A 25,096-nucleotide genomic window follows, 5' to 3' on the forward strand; every position below is an offset into this window, starting at 1 on the left:
CTGAGTGTTCGATCTTTGTATTAATAATTATAACAAACTAGTGGAGTAATTTCACAAAAAAGTAATTGAATATCAATTCAATAAAAATTTAAAATACAGTGAAAAGCGACATCTCTCGCCAGGACTGGTAGCTGTAAAGGCACTAACTGGGTGATAAATCTTTCATAAAATTCTCATAGATGGCGCTACGACTAGTCGTTGAAAAACCAATTACAAAGACACGACGCCAGCACATAGAAAAATTCGTGAGGTCCGCTGGTTCGTTCCGTGGCTTAGTTGGCATAGCGTCTGTCACGGTAAGCTAGAAGACGTTGGAACGAATCCGACCGGATCGAAGGAATTTTTTCTGAGTGTTTTTTCTGAGTGTTCGATCTTTGTATTAATAATTATAACAAACTAGTGGAGTAATTTCACGAAAAAATAATTGCATATCAATTCAATAAAAATTTAAAATAGTATTTTATTTTCTATTTCATTCAGGTTTTGTGGGAAGATATTTATCTATCCATCAAACAATGTAACGGTTGAAAATAGCTTAATTTATTAAACAATCAAATTTCATACGTTGTTGTTCCTAAAATTTCCGATTACTTCAATGTCATAACTATTTCTTCTATTTCTAGAGGATATTCTTGATCAAATTCTATATTTTGAATTGTTAAATCTTCTAATTCTTCGGATTTTTCTTCTTGATTGTCAGAATAACTTCCTGATATGCGTAAACTACCAATTGCAAATGGTGGTTTTGAGTTTGTGGGAAAGTAATATAGCCCATTCGCACTGAAAAAGACGAAAACAGCATATCTTTATTTAAAAGAGTAGGACATCTATATATTTCCATTTTATATATGTATGCATATTTTAAAATTTACATCACAGCATTTTCACAATGAACCACCATTGTTGAAAAATAAGTTAAGTGACGGTGTCATAGGTTAATATTTGTCATAGTAAATATGCTTGGTAGTTGTTCATTATGGTTTGCCATTTGGATCTGCAATCGATTAAACAGCTGCTTTTTCACTTTCTACGATATGAAGTCGAAAATACACAGATACTGTTCTGAACTGGGGAATTTATTTTTTATTTGTTTAAAAACTTACAATTCTGTTGCTCATTCTTGTCTACACATATCGCCATTTTCACGACATTAATAGATTACAATCATTGACAATAAATACAATAAAAGTGCTTAGTGGGCGTGACATGTGTGCCAACAGCATGCGGAGTTCCGCATAATTGAGCACAGTATGCCATTTTTCGCTTGTACCTTATGGTCCAGTCAGTTATTTTACACAAAACCTCGTAAATCGTGGAAAAATACCTTATTTTACTACTATGGAATGCAAAAATTCGCATTTCCACAAGTCGCACCTAAAATTATCCATGGCGTTGTTTCATATCGTCTTATTTTATTTAATATTAACGAATTTTCAGTTTTCTGTTCATCGTAACAGATTTTTGTAACGAAACAAAGAAACGAAACAAGAGTAAACCTTATACCGCTGCAATATGTTCGCTTCTTTTTTTACTTACTAAGTAAACATCTCAAATTTTCCACGCTACTAGAGTAGGTATTATTCGTTCACCGTCGTTCGGCTATTGATCGCTAGATGCCAGCACATTGATGAAATTTCAATATACAACCCGGTACTCACTAGCAAACTAAAACTGTAACCGTTGCATGTTGCGTGGTTCGTGAACTTGCCGCGAGCGGAACGCGTGCGGTTTGCAGTGAGCCCACGATAACTAAGTAGGTACTCATTGTAGCGAGTGAAGACTGTTTCACGTGTACACACTAGAACCTCGTTACAGTATCTGTCAGGTTACAGATACAGCTCTGTAATGAGTAACTGGCTTAAAAGCAAAACGACATAACTTGCAATAATCGGTATTGAATTTTCAACGCTATGCCAACTGGGTAAAGTTTCAATTAACTAAATAATCAAACAGTCCAGAATTTGTTACTTCTTTTTAAATTAGAAACTACAACTTATCATTATCAAGATTTCATAGTGTTGAAAATTATGACATTGTGAGTTTTGGCGACAGTGATTCTGATAGTAATCGAGGCTTAAGGGAATGATGGAAGTGTCTATTGTTTTGTCTTCCGTGATTACAACATAGGCTAACACTTCTGCGGTAAATAAGATTGTAGATTTTTCAGTCATAGGAGACTTAATTTTACGTATGTTGGCGGCCTTGGCAGCCCAACGACTAGCCCTGTGGGTGCTGGAAGAAAGGGTCCCGAGTTCAATATCCGGTAGGATAAATCCGATCACTGCTTCCGTTATGGGTGTTCTTAGAGTACATTCCTTAGTTTGAGAACTGGTATTTTTTATTTTTCTTTTATTAAAAAATTTGTGCGATGGAAAGTGACGATGAGGAGGACGATGGAGCATGCTTACCCAAATAATGCCTATTCACTCTTGCCTTGAAAAGGCCCAACAATTTATATAAATATACCGTTCAGAGAACAAGTCTGAGGACAGGGAAATTGGTGTGATTACCTGGCACATTATTGTTATTATTACGTATGAGTTTCTTTAATGTACACACATCTTAAATTTGCACGCAATTTGTGTTGTTTCCACTGACAACACAGAAGAATCTGTTGTAACAAAAAACGGATAATAAACTCCATACTTAGCTCAGACGTGATTATTACATTAGCCTGTCTAGGCAGTGAGTGTAGGGGACTGAGTGAAAGTCTTAAGAAGCGTTTCGGTGTCTGCACTTAAACATAGAATGACATTGTGTGATGTCATATCTTACACCACGCGCTATTGCCGGCTAACGTTTTATATATGATTTATTATATGTATAAATCTTGTACGACATAGCAGAGCCCCCTTGTATAGATATTATTATTGTATATTATTAGATAGACCGGATAGTAAACCTTACAATCTTAATTAACTTAGTAGCAGTAGAGCTTCTTGTGAAAGAGTTCCTCTCGGGAAATACTACCATCTTACCTATTTCTGCCGTTAAACTGTAATGTGAGCATCTATACGTTCCGGTTCTGAAGAGTGAGGGTGCTGTTGAAATTATAGGCTCATAGGAATTGTCAACATATGTCTCAGGGTGACGGGAGCAGTGGGAGTGCTCTTTAGATCTTTGTGATTCAAATCACTGAGTGGTACTGCAACAGTTATGGACAGGCGTGTCGCTTACCACCAGGCGCACGATTTGTTCGTCCCATCGCTTGATATTATAAAAAAAATCGTGCTAGAAACTTTATGCTGCTATAGCAAGAATTTTCTACTGTTTTTAGAGAGGGATGTGTTAAATGTTGGACTACAATAAAGCTTCTTGTAATAACAAATTGTGTTATGTACCCCGGCGAGTGCAATAACAATGATGTGGGAACGTTTTTATCATTACGTCCAATTATTGTTCACGAATTTAAAGATTTTCTTTTGTTTTCTCAGCAATTGTGCAATAATACACAATGTAGCCAAACAATATAGTACACCGTGTGAATATACAAAGTTATCAAATATGTTAAGGTTATATGTACACTATTCTGTATTTAAATTTGAGTGTTAGTATGTAGACTTTTAACGAACTCGAGGAGGCCCCGGGTGCGATTCCAGGTAGGACGAATTTGCAAACGAACTTTAGGAATTGGTTCTGGTCTGGGTGTTCTTGACGGTGTGCAATATCCACACTTAAATAAACTTACACGCGAAATTTGGCATTTTTGTGAACAAAGAAAATTGATTGTTTTGCTTCATGTATAAAATACATACATACATATACTTCACGCCTTTTTCCCTTCGGGGTAGGCAGAGACAACAGTCTTCCACTTGCTACGGTCCTGACACACATCTTTCGCCTCATAAACACGCATCAATGCTTTCATACAAGCTCGTCGGTTAAGGGTACTCTTGACCTGGCCCTTCTTTAGGATGGCCTCAATTTGGTCATGATAAGTTCTCCTTGGTCGGTCCTTATCAACTTGCCCGCTCGCACTCGTCTTATAAATCTGTTTCGTCACTCTTCTTTCATTCATTCTCTCTACATGTCCGAACCATCTAAGCATCCCTTTCTCTATCTTTGTCACTATATCTTCTTCCACGCCGCAACGCTCTCTTATCACACTGTTCCGTAATTTATCCATCCAAGTCACTCCAGCCATATTCATCAAAGCTCTCATTTCTACTACATTAATTCTACTTTCATGCTTCTTCTGCCAAACCTAACATTCACTACCATACATAAGTGTAGGAACCAGCACCTCCCAATTGTATAGTAAATCGTGCATTTTTAGATACTTTCTGGATGCCCATGAAGGTATGCAAGGCACCGTTCGCCTGATTCCCTGCGTTCACTCTTCTTTCAATGTCCCTTTCACATTTTCCATCACACGTAACATAGAACCCAAATACACAAACTCTTTCACTTGTTCCACTTTCTCTCCTTTAATCAATATCGTGCTATTTGTCATATCTTCCTCTCTTTCAAAAACCATTACTTTTGTCTTTCCCACATTAATGTTCATTCCTTTCCTTTTAAGAGCACCATGCATAATATTTACCATCTCCTGCAACTCCTCCACTGACGATGCTAATACCACCTGGTCATCGGCGCATAGGAGGCACTTAATAAGTATACTATTCATTTTCAGCCCACACGTACTCTCTTTCAAAACTTTCAAACAATTGTCCATAATTAGGTTGAACAGCCATGGCAGCGCTACACATCCCTGTTTAACACCTTTCCCGATATCGAACCAGTCAGTGTAAGCACCATTTATTCTGACACAAGCACTGGAATCCTCATAGAGAGATTTCAGTGCCTGAACTAGACTGCCGTCCACCCCATACATAGGCAATGTCGACCACAATTTTTTCATTGACACTCTGGCGTAGGCCTTCTCCAAGTCTATAAAAGCGCAATACACTTTTTGTCTTTTAGCCAAGAACTTTTCGGTTATATTTCGCAAGGAGAAGACCTGATCCATGCATCCAATTCCTCTAATTCTTCCTTCTAATTTTTGCAGTATTGCTGCGACCCTTTTCCCTTATATAATGGTATGATGACAGCCTTGCCCCAATCTCCTGGCACTCGACCGCTTGACCAACAAAGGTTGAAAAGGCGGTACAGCTGACTAGCGTTCGCACCCTGTCCAGCCATCAGCATTTCAACAGCAATTCTGTCATATCCCGCATATATGTATATATATATATATATATGTATATAATATAATGTATATGTATAAAATATATATGTATATATAACATAATAGTACTATACTAGTATAATAGTACTTCTTACTGGAGTAATGAAAATAAAAACTTACTTCAGCGGCACATATTCGCCAAAGAGTTTTTTTGCTTCGTTTCCATGGAACAGTTTGCACAAACCAATAATATAGCCAAACCATGTGTTGCATTTCATCCCGTAGAACCCAACTTTGGTGTTTATAGACTCGGCAAAATACTGCACTGCTCTAGTGTGGCTGCATACGTTCGCATCTGTAATAATCAAGAATGAGTTTTATTTCACGTGTTTATTCTACAGGAAAGCATAGATAAGGTGTTTAAATTTTCGATCGATCTTATGTAATTTTAAACATTAGAATCATAATATTTTGCTCGAAATATAACGATCTATTTCATGTTTTGTTAGTTTTTCATACAGTGTTTTCTTTTAAATGGGTCAGTGTGGGGAAATCAAAAACCATACAATATCGTACAAGGAAACTGTCTTTGGAACCATTACCTCTTTTTTTGTGAAAACGGTTTTGACATACCTTAGTCAATTTTTCGGTCAGCTTGGGTTGTCCATAAAAATTAATAAAATTGGTTAAAATATTTTTTAATGCTGATCGACACAATTTTATGTAAAGATCATTTCATTGTATGAGACCAAAAACGTCGCGACAGCAGCAGTTGGTCAAATTTCATAAAATGTTTTTCATACAAAATGGATAAAACATAACAAATTTTTTTAATGTCTATCAACTCAGCTTCAGTACAGTCTGCCGGTCCGATTTATTTCATCCCATAAGTTGGTCAAATTTAATAATAATGATGTTTCATAAAAAAATAATAATATTGACCAATTTTTTCAATACTGATACAATCAGTTTCTTATCTTATATGATTTTGTTGTATTGGAGATAAAGAATCGGGACAGCAGAAGTTGGTCAAATTTAGTAAAATGTTATTCATTTTCTATGATTTTTTTTTTATTGAATTTGACCAACTTCTGTTGTCCCAATTTTTCTCTTCCGGTACTATAAATTAATCATTATAACAAACTAAGGGTCGTATTCTAGAACTCTACTCAATGCTCAAGTCAGGATTTGAGCAGACTTGAGTATGATTTCAAGCATTGGAAATACAACTCTAATGGCAAGGACTTGAGCATGATTTTCAGTGCTTTAAATCATACTCAAGTCCTGACTTGAGCATTGAGTAGAGGTCTTATTCCTATATAGAGGTCTTATTATATTAGAGGTCTTAATACGACCCTATTCTATAAGTTGTATATAATAAGTCTCTTAGCATTAAAAAAAATCAATATTACTCATTTTGTATGACCAACATTACACGAAATTTGACCAACTTCTGCTCTCCCGATTTTTTCCGCCCTATAAAATGAAATGCTCCTTACATAAAACTGAGTCGATTAACATTGCAAAAAATATTTCATAAATTTTATTAGTTACTATGGACAAGTCACTATTGACCAAAAAATTTACTATGCCAAAATTGTTTTCACAAAAGTGTTAATGATTCCTTTCCTTGTATCTTCTGTGGGTTTTTATTTCTTCATATTGTTTCATTTTATAAAAAAAACACTATATTCCAAAAAAGAGGAGGTTCTCAATTCGACTGCATGTTTTTTTTTGTACGTGTGTTACGCAATAACTCCGGTATTTGTAAACCGATTTTGATAATTCTTTTTTTATTGGAAAGAGGGTACCTCCATAGTGGTCCTATTTAATTTTGAAGTAAATCATCCACCTCCAAGGGTTGGAAGGGCTATTCACGCATTATAATTTTTATAAATAGCGCCTAAATTTTATTATAAGGAGCAATTATTTTAATGCTTGATTTTGATATTCTCCAATTCAAGGCGTTTTCTTTCTCAATATCCTTTGGGTACTAGTAGTATACTGGGTGATAAATATTTCATAGATTTCTCATAGATGGCGCTACGACTAAAAAGTCGTTGAAAAACCAAATACAAAGACACGACGCAAGCACATAGAAAAATTCGTGAGGTCCGCTGGTTCGTTCGGTGGCTTAGTTGGTATAGCGTCTGGCACGGTAAGCTAGAAGACGTCGTTTCGAATCCGGCCGGATTGTAGGATTTTTTTCTGAATACTCGATCTTTGTTCTCGATTAATAATTATAACAAATTAGTGGAGTAATTTCACAAAAAATAATTGAATATCAATTCAATAAAAATTTTAAATACTACAACATATAATACAATACTTTGAGTAGTGAGAACCAATTTTTATTATCTCCTGTGTCAAGTCCCTTATAGTGGCAAACTAGGGGATGAATCTGGGTTTGCGCCCTTTCCGGGAACCGATTTCAATAAAACTTGGCAAATAGATGTAATTTCACGTACTTTTGAGGTCGGATTTTTTAGTACTCTGTACTGAGATTATTATGGAATGCTGTGTATACTGGTAGATGTAATTGGGTGTCACGTTTATATTGCTGTTTAGGAATGTCTGAATTATTATGATTTATTTCAATCTAAATGAGCTAAGGTATAAATTACAGTAAAAGCTTAAATACTAGAAACTAAACCTAGGCACATGTATCGTAAATATGTAGTGTACGCAGAGGATACAAATAGCATGTACGATTTCCGTAAGACGCGGCCGATGCTGGAACAGAAACGATTGAAAATCAGCGTCTGTCTCGCCCGAGATAGACATATTGCTGAGTCGTATCCTTTTCTTCTTTTACGCCACTATACACACTTACTAAATTAAAAGCAAGCAGTAATTTGTTGTTTTAGTGTTAAATATTGTGTTTACGTGAGTAGTGACTCAATTTAATGAATAAACGTTTTTCTTTCTGTCTTTACTTAACTATCTATTTCTGCCACCAAGCGGTAATATGAGAATTACTTTGTTCCGGTTTTCAAGGGGAAGGGTGCTGGTGAATTTAGAGGCACATGGGACTTTCAACTTATAACTCAGAGTGACGGGCACAATGGCAGTGCCGTATTTATGTGGTCTGTGGCGGTGCCCCTCGGATCTTTGCGATTTAAAGCTCACAAGAGCACTGCAACTATTACGCACAGGCGTGTGACGTACCTACCACAAAGAAGGGCACGATTTATTCGTCGAATAAACGAGATTCGGTCAGAGTGATTGGAAGATACACGTGCTCTTTTTTTGCTAAAGATTTTGTTGACCCTTTTCTTACTCTCTAAACTGCGAATTTGTTTATTTCTGTAGATTTCCCATATCTGTGCGTGCCGTTTATTGTGTTGTGTGTGTTTTGCGTGGTGAAGGTAAATTATATGTAGTTTTATGTCTGATATGAAGGTTGAAGGAGGCGGTACTGACCCTCCGGATATATCCGGGGAGTCGGGGCCGCTGCCGCCATTTTTACATCGATTACTCCTACAATATCTGGTAGTAAACGGAAAAGCTGTATAGCAGAAACTGATAACAGTACCCCAAAAAAACTCGTTACTGAATTTGTAACCCCATCGGCATCTATACAAACCATTTATACGCACCCCAATGCCGAGGAAAAGTAAATTTATTCTACTAATGATAAAGGTCCATTTGTAGTTCAAGTCTCACGTTTGGAGTCTGCCCCAGATAGTGGTTTAACACTAAGACCTGTCAAGTTTGGCCAATTTCTATTTAAAAATAAAATTAAAAATATTATAAATGGCAGCCTGAAGGCTGTTGGTCGCAATAGGCTGTCAATGCAATTTGCTTCAGCACATGAAGCAAACAATTTTGTACAAAATCCAATCCTCGGTCAGGCGGACTACAAGGCTATCATCTCCACCCACATAATTACCCGCATGGGAGTAATCAGAGGTATACCAAATGACCTCACAATGGACGAACTAGTAGAGAGCCTAGTCTTACCTTCAGGAACTGGTGATATCATTAAAGCCCGCCGTCTAAATAGAAAGGTGTCACACAATGATACTACTGAGTGGATCCCCACTCAATCAGTCGTAGTCACTTTCTCTGGCCAGTCCTTGCCACAGCATGTTTACTTGTTTTACTCCTCTCTCCCTGTGGAAAGCTATCTCCTCCCCACCATCCAATGCTTGAAATGCTGCCGCTTTGGCCACGTCAAAGCTCAATGTCGGTACAAACCTCGGTGCTATAAATGTGCCCAACCCCACTCTGGGGAAACATGTAGTGTAACCACCCCAACATGTTTGTACTGTTCAGCTTTGCACCAATCTAACGACAAAAACTGCCCCGAACTATCAAGGCAAAAGTCAATAAAGCTTGTGATGTCACAAGAAAAAGTCTCTTACTTAGAAGCCTCTGTTCGCTTCCCGGCCGTCAGACGATCTTTCGCCGACGTTGCATCTACATCCACACATATACCATCTGACTCATTGTCCTTTCAACAACCCTCCCGTCCAGCCACCATTTCATATAGAAAAACCGTAACAATAAACCAGAAACCAAACCCACCCCGCCAAACCTCAGGCTATGATAACCAAACCCACATGGAATTAATCGCAACTCCCTCTTCCTCTTTACCTCACGGCTCCGCCTTATTAAATAGGTCTAATACACCAGATAATGACAACTTCCTCGATTTACTACTTTCTACACTTTTAAATATCTTATCCCGTTTTGATGACACTGATTTACCGTCCCACGTGCTTAATAAACTTTCCCCTATCGTCAATAAATTTTACAATGGATCTGTACCTTCTGCAGTGGAACTGTCGGAGTATTAGACCTAAAAAACCTGATCTCATATACCTTATAAATAAATATAAACCCGCTATCATCGTCCTCTTGGAGACGTGGCTGGTTCCGGGATCCTTTTTCCGTATCCCGGGCTATACATGTGTCCGAGAGGATCGTGCAGATGGGTACGCAGGTACTCTAATCTTAATAAAACACTCAATTATTTTCCATAAAATTTCCCTCCCTGACCACAATACTAATGAAATTAATGCTGTTGCAGTCAGGGCTTTTAATATCTCATTCATGTCTGTCTATATTCCCCACCCACATCACTCCCTCATTCCTGAGCTTAATCTATTGTTTTCTAGTATTACCTCCCCTCTCATGATCTTTGGGGACTTTAATAGTCACCACACTGCTTGGGGTTCCTATAAAAATGACACATTCTCCTATCTTTTATTAGACATCTTTGATGAGTTTAATATATGTTTCCTCAACGATGGATCTCCGACACGTAGATCTTTCCCTCTCCAGGATACAAGACGAGCTGTGGACATTACTTTGTGCTCTCCAAGCCTAGTGCCCAGTTCTTCTTGGAGGACTCTTCCATATACTTTCGGAAGTGATCATTTCCCCATACTCGTGTCTGTAACAAGCAGCTGCACTCCATCGAAGCAACACTCTTCTCTATTAAAATTTAACACCTCTAAGGCTGACTGGGACAAGTATGGTCAATGTCTGGATTTAGAGCTACAGTCCCTGCCCAGTGTTGGGGATTTATCTCTTCAAGAAACCTATTCCAGATTTGTAGCATCAATCAATTCTTCCGCAATGGCCTCTATCCCCCTTAAAAACTCACCTCGGAGCCTTATCTCCTCCCCTCCATGGTGGGATCACGAGTGTACTACTATTGTTACTAAACGAAAAGAAGCTGAAACCCAGTATAACAGCTCTATGACCACAAATAACTTTTTACACTACCAGAATGCAGCGGCCCAAACCAAACGGCTTCTTTCAGAGAAGAAAAAATCTGGTTGGTTGCGGTTTTGCGAAACCATTTCACCCCGTTCTCCTCCTTCTATCATTTGGAAAAACATCAAAAGATTTCGCTGTTCTCAACGCAATAACGATCCCTCCAGCTTCGATCCTTCATGTTGGCTCGATGGTTTTGTGAACAAGCTATGCCCTCCATGGGTCCCCAGTCAAGAGGAGGCTTCTGCATTTGCTGCCACCTTGGCTTCTCCAGATCGTATGAATGACCCATTCTCGTTCTCAGAACTGCTCCTAGTTTTGGACCAACTTAAGGACTCCTCCCCAGGAGTAGATGGAATACCATATTCCTTCTTGAAAAATGCGAGGACTTCTGCTAAGATGACATTTTTAGAAATTATTAACTCCATATTCCTCTCAGGGTGTCCTCCGGAGGAATGGAAGACGCATGTGGTTATCCCTATTTTGAAACCAGGCAAAAATGCTACAGACTCTTCCAACTATCGTCCCATTGCGTTATCCTCTACCCTAGCGAAAATCATGGAGCATCTTATTAAAAATCGGTTGGAGTGGCTCTTGGAAAATAGAGATATTTTAGCTAAAAGCCAGTTTGGTTTTAGGAAGGGTAGCGGCACTATGGATAGCATAAGCCTCCTGGTCTCTGATATTCGCCTGGCCTTCTCAAAGAATGAGTCTCTGATTGGTGTTTTCTTGGATATTTCCGCTGCTTATGATAGTGTGATTCTTCCCCTGCTCATGCAAAAAATGCATCAGCTGAGCATCCCGGTAAGATTGACCAATTTCATTTTTAATCTCTTCTCGTGTAGGACATGCTTGTTTCGTTTCCAAGGAAACTTTGTCGCATCAAGGAACGTCTGGAGGGGCCTTCCGCAAGGATCTGTTCTCAGTCCTTTGCTGTACAATATTTATACGTATGATCTGGAGAGATCAGTGAACAGTTTTTGTAGTATCCTCCAATATGCTGATGATCTGACTATTTATGCCCACGGCTCGTCACTGGATGACATCGGTCTCCGTCTGAATACTGCTTTACAGTACTTAGGCGATTGGCTAACTGACCATGGTCTTTCTTTGTCTGCCCCTAAAAGTGGTGTAGTGGTTTTTTCCCGGAAAAAGTTTACCCCACAAGTTCCAGTCAATATCCTAGACCAGCGTATAACAATCTTTGACAATTTCAAATTTCTGGGGCTCATACTAGATTCCAAATTGACGGGCGTCCCTCATTTAAACTTTATTGCCAACAAGTGTGAGACTAACATTAATATTCTCCGCTCCCTGTCAGGCACTTGGTGGAGTTCCCACCCATTCTGTCAAAAAATATTGTACAATGCCATAATCCGTAGTCACTTTGACTACGGCTCGTTTTTATTGGAACCGTGTCATAAAACTGCCCTCAATTTGTGGGACAAAATCCAATCAAAGTGTCTCCGTCTCATCATTGGAACCATGAAGTCTACACCAATAAATGCTCTCCAGGTTGAGTGTGTGGAACCCCCTCTCTTTTTAAGAAGGCAGTTTCTCGCTGATAGATTTTTGTACAAGGTGGCGCAACTATCTCCTCACCCTCTTCTGGCCAAGCTTCACGAACTGTCTGATCTAACTAGATCTTCTAAATATTGGCAAATCAAAGATATACCCTGCATTCTTAAAAGTTACCACAAATTTATCAAAATCAATTCTCCCGTTTTCCAATGCGCTAAAAATCCCCTTTTTTCTTGTCTTTATGATGTAATAATATTTAAACCTGAGATAATCTTGGACTTTGGTATTTACAAAGATTCCCCTGTTGCAGACAGACAGTTTAATAAGGCCTTGGCTAAGGACTGGCAGGGCTGGTTGACTATGTATACGGATGCTTCCAAGCTAGCTGCTGATGGTTGTGTCGGTGCGGCTGTATGGATCCCAAAATATGAAATTATTCTGAACTGTAAATGCCCATCTCAGGCATCAATATTCACAGGAGAATCTACTGCCCTACTTGAAGCTCTCAGTTATGTTGAATCTCACAAACTGAACAAAAGTATAATTTTTTCAGACTCAAAAAGCTGTTTACAGGCTATTCTGGCAAACCAATTTGTTAGTAAAAGTAAATTCCATAATATCCTGAAGATCAAGGAGGTCTTGTATCAATGCCATAGTAATAACATTCAGGTTGTATTGGCGTGGATTCCAGGTCATAGCGGGATCCAAGGCAATGAAACCGTAGACATATTGGCGAAAAACGCTATCCAAACAGGTTGCCTTAATCATTATAGGACATATACCTATGACCTCCTGCCTTTAGCTACCAATGATATGTTTTCCTCATGGAGCAATGAGTGGAATAAAATCAAGCTTATCAAGGGCAAGTACTATGCTGATATCCAAATAAGTATCCCCAAAAAACCTTGGTTTTTTAACCTTAAAGGATTCAGTAAATCTGTAACTTCTACGATATGCCGACTTCGCCTTGGTCATGCCTGCACCCCGGTCCATCTGGCAAAACTTAGAATACGGGATAACTCAATTTGTGAATGTGGCCTAGATGAAGGTACCCCAGACCATATATTTTTCAGCTGCCCTTCCAGAACTTGTTCCATCTACGATAGTCTTCCACCGTCCATTCCGCGTCCCGTAAATTTCCAGTTTCTGCTATATGTCTTTTCAAATCCTCTACTGAAATTAATGACTGATTTTATTAGTATTAACAAACTTAAATTATAACACTATTTATTTTTATTTTATTTATATCATTAATGGTGATGGTACCTATATTGTGTCGTGTTGTATTGTTTCAGAATTGGAATAGACTAAAGAGCAGCGGTAAATGTTTAAACATTGGAAAATAAATAAAAGTGTAACTCCCATGACTGACTAGACATTGGCAAAATTCTAAAAGAGAAGCCAACCTTCTTTTTAAAAATAGAATAGATTTATTCGTCCCGTCATTTAGTTACACAATGTTTTTGTGTTATGATGTGTCTGATGTGTGTAACTGTACCAGTAAAGTTAAAATAAAATAAAATAATAATATTTTTTATTATAAATATGAATAAAAATAATAATTCTCGACAATGACTTGGTTTCAAATTGCGAGATTGCTTGTATTGAGAATACTAGAATAAAAAATTTAGCCCCGAGCTCACTGCCTAGAATCTTCTGATCAGATATAATTAAGAAAACTTCGGTTTTTAAATCTACCAAGTACCGATTGAAATTGAACCACTTAGGTACCACTGAGATCTGTGTATTTTGACCCTAAATGGGATAATGACCGTCCTAGATTTATACGAGTAGCACTTCAGATAAAGGTACTTACTAGCATAATCTGAAACAGATAAATTGATAATTTAAATAAACCTTAGTCTTGTTAGTAAAAAAATAAAATTATTATGATATTTTACGAATCTGAATAATATGATTTGCGTAGCAGTAGAGCTCGTTGTGAAAGAGCTCGTCCAGGGAAACACTGCCACCTTACCTATTTCTGCCACCAAGCGGTAATATGAGAATTTCTGCTTTCCAGTTTTGAAGGGTAAGGGTGCTGGTGAAATTAGAGGCACATGGGACTTTCACCTTATGTCTCAGGGTGATGGGCGCAATGGCAATGCCCCAGTGGCAGTCCATTACGCCCCGAGGGGAGTTATTGCAATTTAAAGCTCTGTTATGCACAGGCGTATCGCTTACCACCAGGCGTACGACTTGCTCGTCCCGTCATTTAGTATCATGAAAAATGTATATATAGGGTACACTTACTCTTAATATATGATATTAGGTCAGCGGCTGTAACATCAAATATATCTCGTAATTATGCGTATGTGAAAAACTGACATTGTTATGATTTTGCAAGCAAGCAAGAATTTTTCTTCTTAAACATTTTCAAGGACCTAGATAGAGAAAAGTTTTGTACAACACACGGGTTGTGAGATTTTTGTAATTTACCATTACATTGATATGATAGTATTGATTTCTACATGTAGTAAAGCCGGAGCAAAACTAAAAGCACTTAACAAAAACTTCTTTTCCCGTTAAAAAGGTGTCTCGGTGACACTTGTTACAATACAAGATACACTGCATTTCACTATTAAATTGAGTGCCAAATGTAGTAAATTACTTACTTCAAATATTTAAAAACAAAGTTTCAAATTGCAACGATGAAGCAAATTTTGCTACTAATTTTATTATAATAACACGAATTCACGAACATCTACGTTCTTTACGTAAGCCTGATTACAAATTTTTCGCCACAGTAAACGCATCGAACGCGTTAGCGTTAAAATCGTAATTATAGCAACAGAATTCGGGCGTGTATTTTTCCGTCATAAACGCAGAACGACTCGTTTTCAAATCCACAACACAGCGTAAAACGTATCAAAGCGATAACTAACACATAAAGAAAGAAAAACCATTAAATAATTTGAAACCTTCCTCCTTCAATAGAATAGAATAGCAAGCTACAACTTTACAATACAACCTTACAATAGAATAGCAAGCTATCGACACCAATAAGAATAGGTCAAGTTAGAGATAACTTAAAAACGAACCATGCATTAACTGTAATATACGTATAATCCATAATTTTGTCCATAAGTTGCATACCTTTTTGCACCTTTCATTAATGTTATTGTCGCCTGCTGGGTCAGCATTAACAATCTTGAGCGTTTTAGTGGGCTTATTGAATTCCCCATATGGATAAACATTAGCAGAAAAATATTTAGAGATTAATATATTAATCCTTTCATTTTAATTTTAATGAAATTTCAAAACAAAACGTCGTAATCGTAATAATTAAATACGCGGGCAAATCAGACTCCAACAATGTCAAATTGTAAAAACGTTTCGAAATCTAATGTCTGATGTTTTATTCTCGCGAGAATAAATGAAAGATAAATATATTCTTTCATAAAAATTATAACTCAAATAAATTGAGTAGAACGCACGACACAGCACATCTAAGCACAGATAAAAATTTATTTAGAATTTAGTTGTATTAATAGCATAGCTGGCAACTTACAGGAATAAACTTTAGGTTTTTTCCTGTAAGTTGGCGGCTATCGCCGAAGTCGCAGTCTTTAAAACTAAAACGTACCGAAGTGGAAATAAGATGTTAATTGACGTGAATGCTATTCGACAACAACCCGATAATCTTTCAGTTATGGGCCACCATGGTTTGTTGCAAATGTGTGCATGTATTTTTATAAGAACGAATAGATTTCATGAATGAATTGAAAGCCGAAACGACGTCGGCTTATTCGTGCTGCTGATTGGTTGAGATCGGGAAGGCTACAGTACGTCGTATTCCCAAGGACTGTATCCCGCATTTATTAATGATTTATTAGAAATTTTGAATTTAAGATTTTGAAGTGATGGGGTATGCGCGCTGTCTAGTTTATCTTTTGATAATACTCGGAAAATTTTAGTCAAGCCAGTGGGAATCGAGTTTTAAGGGCGCCTCGCCACTGACATGTAGTACACCAAAGGATTTGTGAGATTTTTACAATTTACCATTACATTGGTTTTATTGGTACCCTTACATTAATTTACCATTACACTGTCGATTTGCGCATTGTGTCTATTGTTATTTATGTAATTAAGTTTCAAGGAACTTTAAGTGCAGTAGAATGCCAACTTAGATGTTTATATTATTATTCATGCTTTATAATTTTGATTTTAGACCTACAAAAAACTATTTATCCGGATCGCGTATATTGAAATGTTTTTTCAAACAAATATATATCCTATTTAGATCCGAAAAATAGTTTCATTTCCTTTTTTAGTAGCTTACGATAGATTACATAGAATTATTTCTAATATAATACGTTCGTACGCTAACATAAATACGCTACATAAATACGCATAATAACGCTAACAAAAAAATAAATATTAAACTGAGTTTTAAATACCCCGCACGAGAAAATCGCAAGCCAGATGTCATAGATAATTTTTTACTTTTTCAAAGACGGCTTAGAGTGGTAAAAGGCATTTGTGATTCAGTCTTATAACTCGCCCTAAGAGACTAGCAACCTCAAATGTGAAAGAGTGAAATCAATCACTTCGAAAAAATATATAGCAAAATTGAACATATATGTACACTTAGAATAATAACGCACATGTACACTGATTTGTATACGGTGTGAAAACACAATTCCTAAACATCTTCATAATAAAAAATAAACTGCTGTATTTAATTAATTTACATACACCAAAGTTTTTTTTTATATCAAGTGAACTAAATGAAACACGTATAGTATACGATATACATTTGTTCAAAAGGTTTTAATTTGGTTTGTAAAAAAATAAATTCTGAAATAAAGCCAGTGTGCCTGCCGTTCCACTCGCGCAATAGAACCTATTCTGTACGGGAATAATTTTAATTCGAGCTCAGATAGTACCGACTCTTAAAAGAATGTGAATGATACGTACGGGTTTTAAATTTACAGCCAGGTTGTATCATGCCATTATTAGCAAAGAAATCCACTGTACCACATCGCTCGAAATGACCACACATCACAGCATTGGTATGCACAACATCCACGAACTTCGCGTCACTAGCGTCTAACTTCTTATTTTTGTTCGACGTCATAAATAGTGGTAACGCAATGTCGAGACCTGCAAATAAGATAAAGGAAACAAAATATGAACTTTTTTAGGAATAATTTTTGTGTAAACTTGTGTGTTGAGAAATCTGGGAAACAAAAGTGGTTACAACTTTCACATAATTAGTTTTAGCTTTCTGATACTTTGTTATATAATATTTTCACTTGTCTAAATCAGTGATTTAAGTGAGTCAATTTCTACCGGGGTAGATAAAGACCACGAACTTGCATCTGCTACGCTCCTGACAAACCTTCGCGTCACTCCCATCAGCACTCGTATGACACATATCTTTACTATAGGAGTGGACCCATATTGTACAGTGGAGACATGAGTACCTCTACCCACATAACATACACATTCCTTTTACCACCACGACTTGATTTCGTATATCCATAATGGAAATTATAGAATTACCGAGATACTTAAATATGTATGTATGTATAGTACTTTTGTTAATTGTATTCATTGACGACAGTGACAAAACATTATTAGGGTATTTTAATCAATAATAATCTTAACACATCATTATCGACTCTTTCATACGTCCCAATGCTGGTCACGGGTTTTAGGCCATGCCCAATAGGGGTTGGGACGTCACACTTTATTCGACGTGCAGTTTTCACTACGATATTTTACTTCACCGAAAAGTTAATGATTTTCAAATTATTAATAATCTAAAATATCCACCTGTTATGCGGTCAAAACGTCCCGATTTTATGTAATTCCCTAAGAACCCCACAGCATGTCCTCCTAGACTGAAGCCAATGGGATGTATTGAGCACAGGTCGAAACCGTAGTTCTTGACTAATATATCAACCAGCTGGGCGGTGCACATTCCCACTAGCTCGGTACTATAAGCAGCTTCAATGTAGCACGGCATTCGAGTCAATGGTTCGTAGTCCACGGATATAATATTGTAGTTGCAGCATTTCATGTACTCTAAAATGTACCAATATTACATACCTTAATATCATAGCCAGGGCACAATAAAGTAAAATTTGGTATTATAACTAGCCCTAATATGAAAATCATCTACGGTATTTTCAATTAATATATCAAATTATCAATGAGTTAATGAATGAATGAACGAATAATTGAATGAATAATTGAATGAATGAAATTTATTTTGTACTTATAATAATTGACTCCCAAGATGCTGCACTCCATAGCTCGTTGGCAGATCCCAAGTTTGGATTTGTGTCGAGCTATCAGTGACCAGGTTCGTGCGCCGGAGGTGAGGATGGTAGAATGCATATGTCGCCTTTCATCAGATGTTTCATAATAAGCCGTGCAAGGAATTAGATCTATCTATGAAATGATAATAATGAATCAAGTCTGCAATACTCCGTTGGCTCGGACACCTCTAAAGGATACCAGCATACAGGGCGGTGAAAAAGGCCTACATGAGACGTTCTAATGATCGACGATGGGTTGGCCGGCCCAGAAACCGATGGACGGTTGAAGTGGAGAAAGACCTCCGCGCTCTACACACAAGGAACTGGGAGGAGATCGCATAAGATACGGCGCGCTGGCGCCAACTCGTTTCGGAGGCTTGTCGTGTTTGTCGGGTTGCGGTATTCCGTAATAAAGCGGACGTTAAAGAAACTAGCAAGTGCACGCGTGCAAGCTGGTATAAAAAGGGACGGTGAGACCGAAGAGCCTCGTGCGTCCATTACTACTCCCTCCCACTTGGTAACCCCCATAGATATAGAAAAAAAAGGTAACCCCAGAGGGTGGCTGCCGAAAGTGCGGGATGCGGGGCTGACTGGCATCTTCCTTCGCACTCGAACATGCATCGAGGCTTGGGACGAAACTGCACTGCTGCTCGTAATGCTAACGAATTACATCCTTTAAGTATTCGGGAGGTGGTTATTAATTAATTTAGGACCACCTATGCATTTCGGGGAAATTTCAGAGCGTTTGTTCGGAGTATTGAATTAAAGAGTTACATATAAATAAGGTAAAGTCTCCACCTATTTCGATATTTCTCTTACAAAGAGGCAGTAGACGTTGGGTAATTTTACCAAAACCAAAAGTACGAAAAACCAAATAGGAAAAAAAAACAACCTTCATTTTTTAAGAAGGTTGTTTTTTTTCGTATTTGGTCAGTTTGATTCCCAGATGAGGCAAGCAACTTTTAAAAGTCATTGAATTACTTTTAATTCATTGAATTAGTCATTGTATTACTTATCTTTTTAAATAAAATGTCTGCATGAAGCACAATAGTCCTATAGCTGTAGGACGCATGTATAGCTAACAAGCAACGTGTCATAAATAACAGATGTATCCAGGACACGTTACGGGTCCTTTTAGTGCAGTCAAAGTAAATTTAAACGTATTGCGCTTCGGATTATACGAAATGTTGTCTCGCCTTACTTTATTTGATGTACCTACCACGTTTTTTAATTCACCTATGTAGATAAAATATGGTGTAGATAAATTACCCATGTAGATAAATTGATTTGATTGGGTTTAGTGTTGTAGTTTAATTTGATTTGATAGTCAAAAGCACAATTTAAATTCAACTTTATTTCATTTGTGGTAGTAACGGTGTAAATTACAAAGAACTTACTTATATAATAATAGTAAATACATAACGCACACTCTCATAGCCCCGCACTAGGGAAACCCTAGTGAGGCATTAGTGAATAGGCATTATTTAAGTGAGCATGTTCCATCATCGACCTTATCGTCACTTTTAATCAGGCGAGATGGAGGTCAAATGTACACTTACTGAACACCGGTCTCCTCTAAACTTTAGACTGTAACCAAAACACGTTATAATAATAACGCACAGTTTCAACATAGCCCCGCACTAGGGAAACCCTGTGTAGCGAGTGCCATGGACACACACATAGATAACCACAAATTACACCCAAACTCATGAGATAATTAAATGTAGGCCATATAAATATTTCTCCCGGGCCGGGAATCGAAAATGGAACCTCGATGTGGCAGGCAATGGTAACCGTTCGGCCATGGAGGCAGATTATGTCAAGAGTAGGTATGTGCGATGAGATTTATTTATACTCTATGTACGTTACTTACCTGGTCTTAATTCAGAATTAGGCGTATTATCCTTATTACCTAAAAACCCATGTATCAAGATCTTAATGGAAGCATTTTTGATAAACGGAGCTGATGTGATAGTGTTGGGATCATTTACCAGCAGCTGATGAGGGTTGTCCTGATTTGCTCTGCAAGAATATATGTATATAAAAAATTATTTCCAAGGTTTGAATTTTCTCTATGGTTCTATTTCTTTACACCAGAGGGTTAGGCGGTTGGAATTATAAGAATGAAGTGATCTCCGAGTTAACAAACATATAATTTAAGATGTTTTGTATATTACAATTTAAGAGTTACCAATATTTTAATTCTAATGGTAACTGTCAAAATATCGTCCGTCACGCAACATTAACTTTTAAAAATACACCGAGAAAGTAATGCACGTATGAGGAAGATGGTGGACCAGTAGCAATTTTTTTAATGCACCTTACGTCACTTACATAGCGTTCAATTTTACCATTTTTGTGACTGAGTGTACAAAGTAATTTAAGTACGTAATGTTATTATGGATGAGTTAAGTCGTAACAAATTGCAGACAACAAAAGAATTACTTGATAAATCACTTGCTGTTTTCTTTGAATGGAACTAACAATTTGTCACAATGTCAATATGAAGTTGGCGCGATTGTCGGATACTAACGATATGTGAAAAAGTACTGTAGATGCACGAGTGTAGACGTAGCGAAATTCCAATTGGAGAATCATAATAGTATCTATTGGTTCAATATTATTCGCTTTGCGTGTACATTATTACGTATGTATACGCGTAATGGGGTCTATTAGTTTAAGAAAGCAATAAATCTCTGGAGGAAAAAGCAAAGATATAAAAGAAATGTTATTTACATTTACTATCAAAGTATATTCAGACACATCCCACTGTCAAAGTCGAAGTCAAATAATATACATGAAGCAAATTATACTTGAAATCGTTGTACCTATTTAAATTTACTTTTCACCTCACAAGTGTTGGGAATGAAACTATTTTTCCGGATTTAAATCGCGTTTATTTGTTGGCTCCGGAACTCGATACTCACAAGTGTTTTTTTCTACGCTAGAGCGGAAAAGGTATTTTTTTTGAATTTGGAACTTGACGATGGACTGTGGTGCACCCATTGACTTACAATTATATGGACGTCGGGTCCGCGCTAAAAAGTGTCCGCACTTGTAAGGCGCTAAAATCGTATACAGAGCGCGACACTCCGCTTTAGTCTTCATTTGTTCTACGGACAGCGCGATACTGCGATGACATTACAATTTAAATTTCGAATAGGTTGACTTGGGACATTTTTTTCGTGGTTTTTGTATTAGACCCGTCGTCCATTTATTTGTAAGTCAATGGGTGCACCTAACTTTTTCTTTAGACGAAAAAAACATAACGACATTTTCAACTACGCGATTTGTCGTACATTATTTAATTTGTAATATAAATCCGTTGCTATATTTTATTCTTACTATTGTTGCCATTAAAATGACAACGATAACTAATATTGTTTATTAAATTATTTTTGACGTATGAATGAATATAACCGATTTATTACAGTTCAACTGTTTTTTTTTCATACACATTTTCCTTCCTATAGCGGTGAAAAGTTGTATGTTTCGCTCTGCAGCAAAGTTGTTTTGCGTCTCGTGGCTTGAACCACGAGCGAAGCGAGTTAAAGTCATATTAGATTCCTCGCTTGCACAGGTTTTAATACAAACGCTCGCATCAAACAACAACATTGCAGCATTATATGACAAATAACTTTTTGTAGCACTAGAGCTCCTTGTTCGTCCAGCGAAGTACTGCCACCTTACCGATTTCTGCCGCCAAACAATGTTAGCATTACTGTGTTCCAGTTTTGAAGAGTAAGGGTACTGGTGTAAATACAGGCACATGGTACTTGTCAACTTATGTCTCTGGGTGACGGGCGCAGTGGCAATGAGCCCTCAGATCTTTGCGATTTAAAGCTCTGAGTGGCACTGTAACTGTTATGAACAGGCGTGTAGCTTACCATCGGTGGCAAACTAGGGGATGAATCCGGTTTTGCGCACTTTTCGTTAACCGATTTCAATAAAACTTGGCAAATAGATGGAATTCCAGTAAAAGAAAAACGATTTTTAATAAAAAAAGTATTCTAATAATTATATTCACATATTTTTACAGTTTTTGTTTCACTATACTTCCAATACCTCATGAATGGCAAGTTTGGAATATCAACCGGAATATTATTATAGTAGCGTGTACATTGCCCCTTAAAATGAATTTGTGACTTTGTGAAGACGACAGTCAAGAACAGTATTTTTATTCCTCGTTTTACTGCTCAGCGTGAGCTCATCTAAACTGATATGGTATGGCACAGTATGGATGTAGGTTTAAGGTCATATTCCACCCTTCCTCAATGCGGGTTGGAAATTTCACACATCTTCGAAAAGTTTCACCATGTCGAACTCCCGTGCCTCGAAATCCATAATTGCACTTTGGCCTACGGGACTGCTCTCCAAGTCCGTCAACGAAGAGACGAGGCCATTCCCACCCGTTGGCAACTCAAGTCTGTAGATCATTCATAGTTGGAAAACGGCCTTAACGACGGATTTCGTGCTTCAAGAGTATTAGAGAATACCTACATTATAATATTTGTGCTAGTTGTAATTAGTACCTAAGAAATATACTTTTTCATATTTATTTTTTTTTTCAAGATTTTTGCCCTAAGTAAATGATAATATTCTTTTGAGTTGATTTGGAAGAATTTAGTCAATATTATTAGCGTAATGGAGTGGAAATATTGTTTTCAGTAACCACAAGATTCTTCTTTTTAATATCAAGTGACGGAACGAACAATTCGTGTCTCTGACGGTAAGCTACACGCTTGTCCATAACAGTTGCACTGCCACTCAGAGTAAATAATAAACTAATACATAATGTAAATAATAAACATGTAACAATGCTCACCGGGTATACAGCCAGAAAGTTACATTGGGATTCGGACATTTCAACTGCGGCCGGAAACATTTTGGATGAATAAAAAAATTAAAGGCAGATAAGACAGTACACAAAATCATGAATAAACAAAATTCTTTTCGCTTCTATTATTACGAATTATAATGTTTATGTTTTGCTAAGGAAATAGATTTTTTCGATGTCAAGCACACCTTCACACCTTCAAGTGTTATTAAAAGTAATTACATTTTTAATAATTCCTAACAGTAAAGTCCTGATTGATTACGTTATAATAAACGAAATTCGATATGCAATGCCTCTGTACATGTATGTTGAATAATACTTTACTAATATCTAATTAGAATCTTAAACATTACGACTTATTACGTACTGTTTAAATTTGCTATTTCAAAATTGCGGCTAATACACTCATCAAAAGTGTCTAACAATCAAGCACGTATTTGGCAACTACCGAAAATGAGGGTTTTTAAATAAATTTATTTTAACACCAATGGTTTTTTGGACAGTTTAATAACTTAAAATATAAATTAATAAGATACATAAATCGATCAATTTATATTTTTATTTAATTTCAATAGGGTAAACAAATATTAAAAATGAATACCTAGTCAAATCACGACTGAGGGAAAACGACTTTCTAAAAACTAATCATAAAATAAAAAACGAACAATTCGTTGTATGGTCGCTAGAAGACTGATTTATTTTAATTCAATATTCTTACTGCTAAGCGCCTAATCTACTATAGACATGCAACTATGCAGTTTTGGGTGCAGGTGCATTTATGATGACCATGCCATCCCTATAGGAGTGAGACTGTGTAACTACCTTGATCCCTAGACACTTATGATGTTTTTCATTTTTTTTATTAAAAAATAAGTGGGCATTTCACTTCCATCTCACTTGATCGAAAGTGACGATGAAGTCGACGATGGAGTATGTATACGTAAATAATGCTTAGTCACCTTGAAAAGGTCCAAGTTATACCGTTCAGGGAACAAGTCTACGGGCAAAGAATTCCGCTCCATAGCCGTTCGCCATGTAAATGTGTAAGCGAAACGCTTGTCAAACGAATGTCATACGCTCGTTAAGCATTAATCAACTAAATGATTAAATACGTCATATTCTTTAAGTAATAATTAAAAAGAGCTACCCGTGACTCAAAAAAAGCTCTAAAACATTTGTGGAAATAAAGTACGATATGTGATCTATTGACACTTACACAATGCCTTGCTCGTACGCCTCTAACTTTTCTTTCTTAATTTAGGTTTTGATATTCACGCTGTCGAGATTTAGTAAAGTGCAAATTTTAGAGAAACCTACCAACATATTAATTTAAGTATGCATACAAATAGTACAATGGAGCTAAAAAAATTGAATTAAACTGTATAAATATATAACTCTTTTTCGGCATTTTGACCTTTACGCAATTGAGTCTGAAAGTAATCGATATGTTGAAAATATATAAATGTTATTTTCTGAAGCTTTTTTTTACTACTAAATATAGAAAGGCAATAAACCCCTATTAATTATATTCCACTTTAGTCCCTGAAAATCTGGTTTTCATTTGAAAATTATCTGAAGACAGAAAACAAAATATTAAATACTTACTAATACACT

The 25,096-nt window shown here is 36.9% G+C and overlaps 1 protein-coding gene across 2 annotated transcripts; it reads right to left on the reverse strand.

The window, feature by feature from the left end:
• Window positions 1-490: 490 nt before the first annotated feature.
• On the reverse strand, window positions 491-23,692 carry LOC113227033 (pancreatic triacylglycerol lipase-like). Of its 2 annotated transcripts, XM_026459895.1 has the most exons (8): window positions 23,471-23,692; window positions 20,519-20,667; window positions 18,158-18,409; window positions 17,297-17,482; window positions 14,630-14,656; window positions 14,193-14,201; window positions 5,309-5,483; window positions 491-780 (listed from the first exon to the last, which is right to left on the reverse strand). In XM_026459895.1, the coding sequence occupies exons 1-8, from the start codon at window positions 23,578-23,580 to the stop codon at window positions 588-590; spliced, it is 1,101 nt and encodes a 366-aa protein (XP_026315680.1). In that variant the 5' UTR covers window positions 23,581-23,692; the 3' UTR covers window positions 491-587. The 2 variants fall into 2 exon arrangements, with proteins under 2 accessions (XP_026315680.1, XP_026315683.1); XM_026459898.1 differs by lacking the exons at window positions 14,193-14,201; window positions 14,630-14,656.
• Between the last annotated feature and the right edge of the window lie 1,404 nt (window positions 23,693-25,096).

This window comes from Hyposmocoma kahamanoa, unplaced genomic scaffold (genome assembly GCF_003589595.1).
Source record: "Hyposmocoma kahamanoa isolate Upper Pololo Valley unplaced genomic scaffold, ASM358959v1 202, whole genome shotgun sequence".
Taxonomy (NCBI): Eukaryota; Metazoa; Arthropoda; class Insecta; order Lepidoptera; family Cosmopterigidae; genus Hyposmocoma; species Hyposmocoma kahamanoa.

Excerpts from the sequence above, each read along its gene's own strand:
- LOC113227033 (XM_026459895.1), bottom strand. The coding sequence starts at position 23,580 with ATGATTTTGTGTACTGTCTTATCTGCCTTTAATTTTTTTATTCATCCA. Across the intron at positions 17,483-18,157 it reads ACGTTTTGACCGCATAACAG|GTCTCGACATTGCGTTACCA; the intron begins GTGGATATTTTA and ends TCTTATTTGCAG. Across the intron at positions 14,657-17,296 it reads TGGCTGTAAATTTAAAACCC|CCGCTGACCTAATATCATAT; the intron begins GTACGTATCATT and ends TTGATGTTACAG.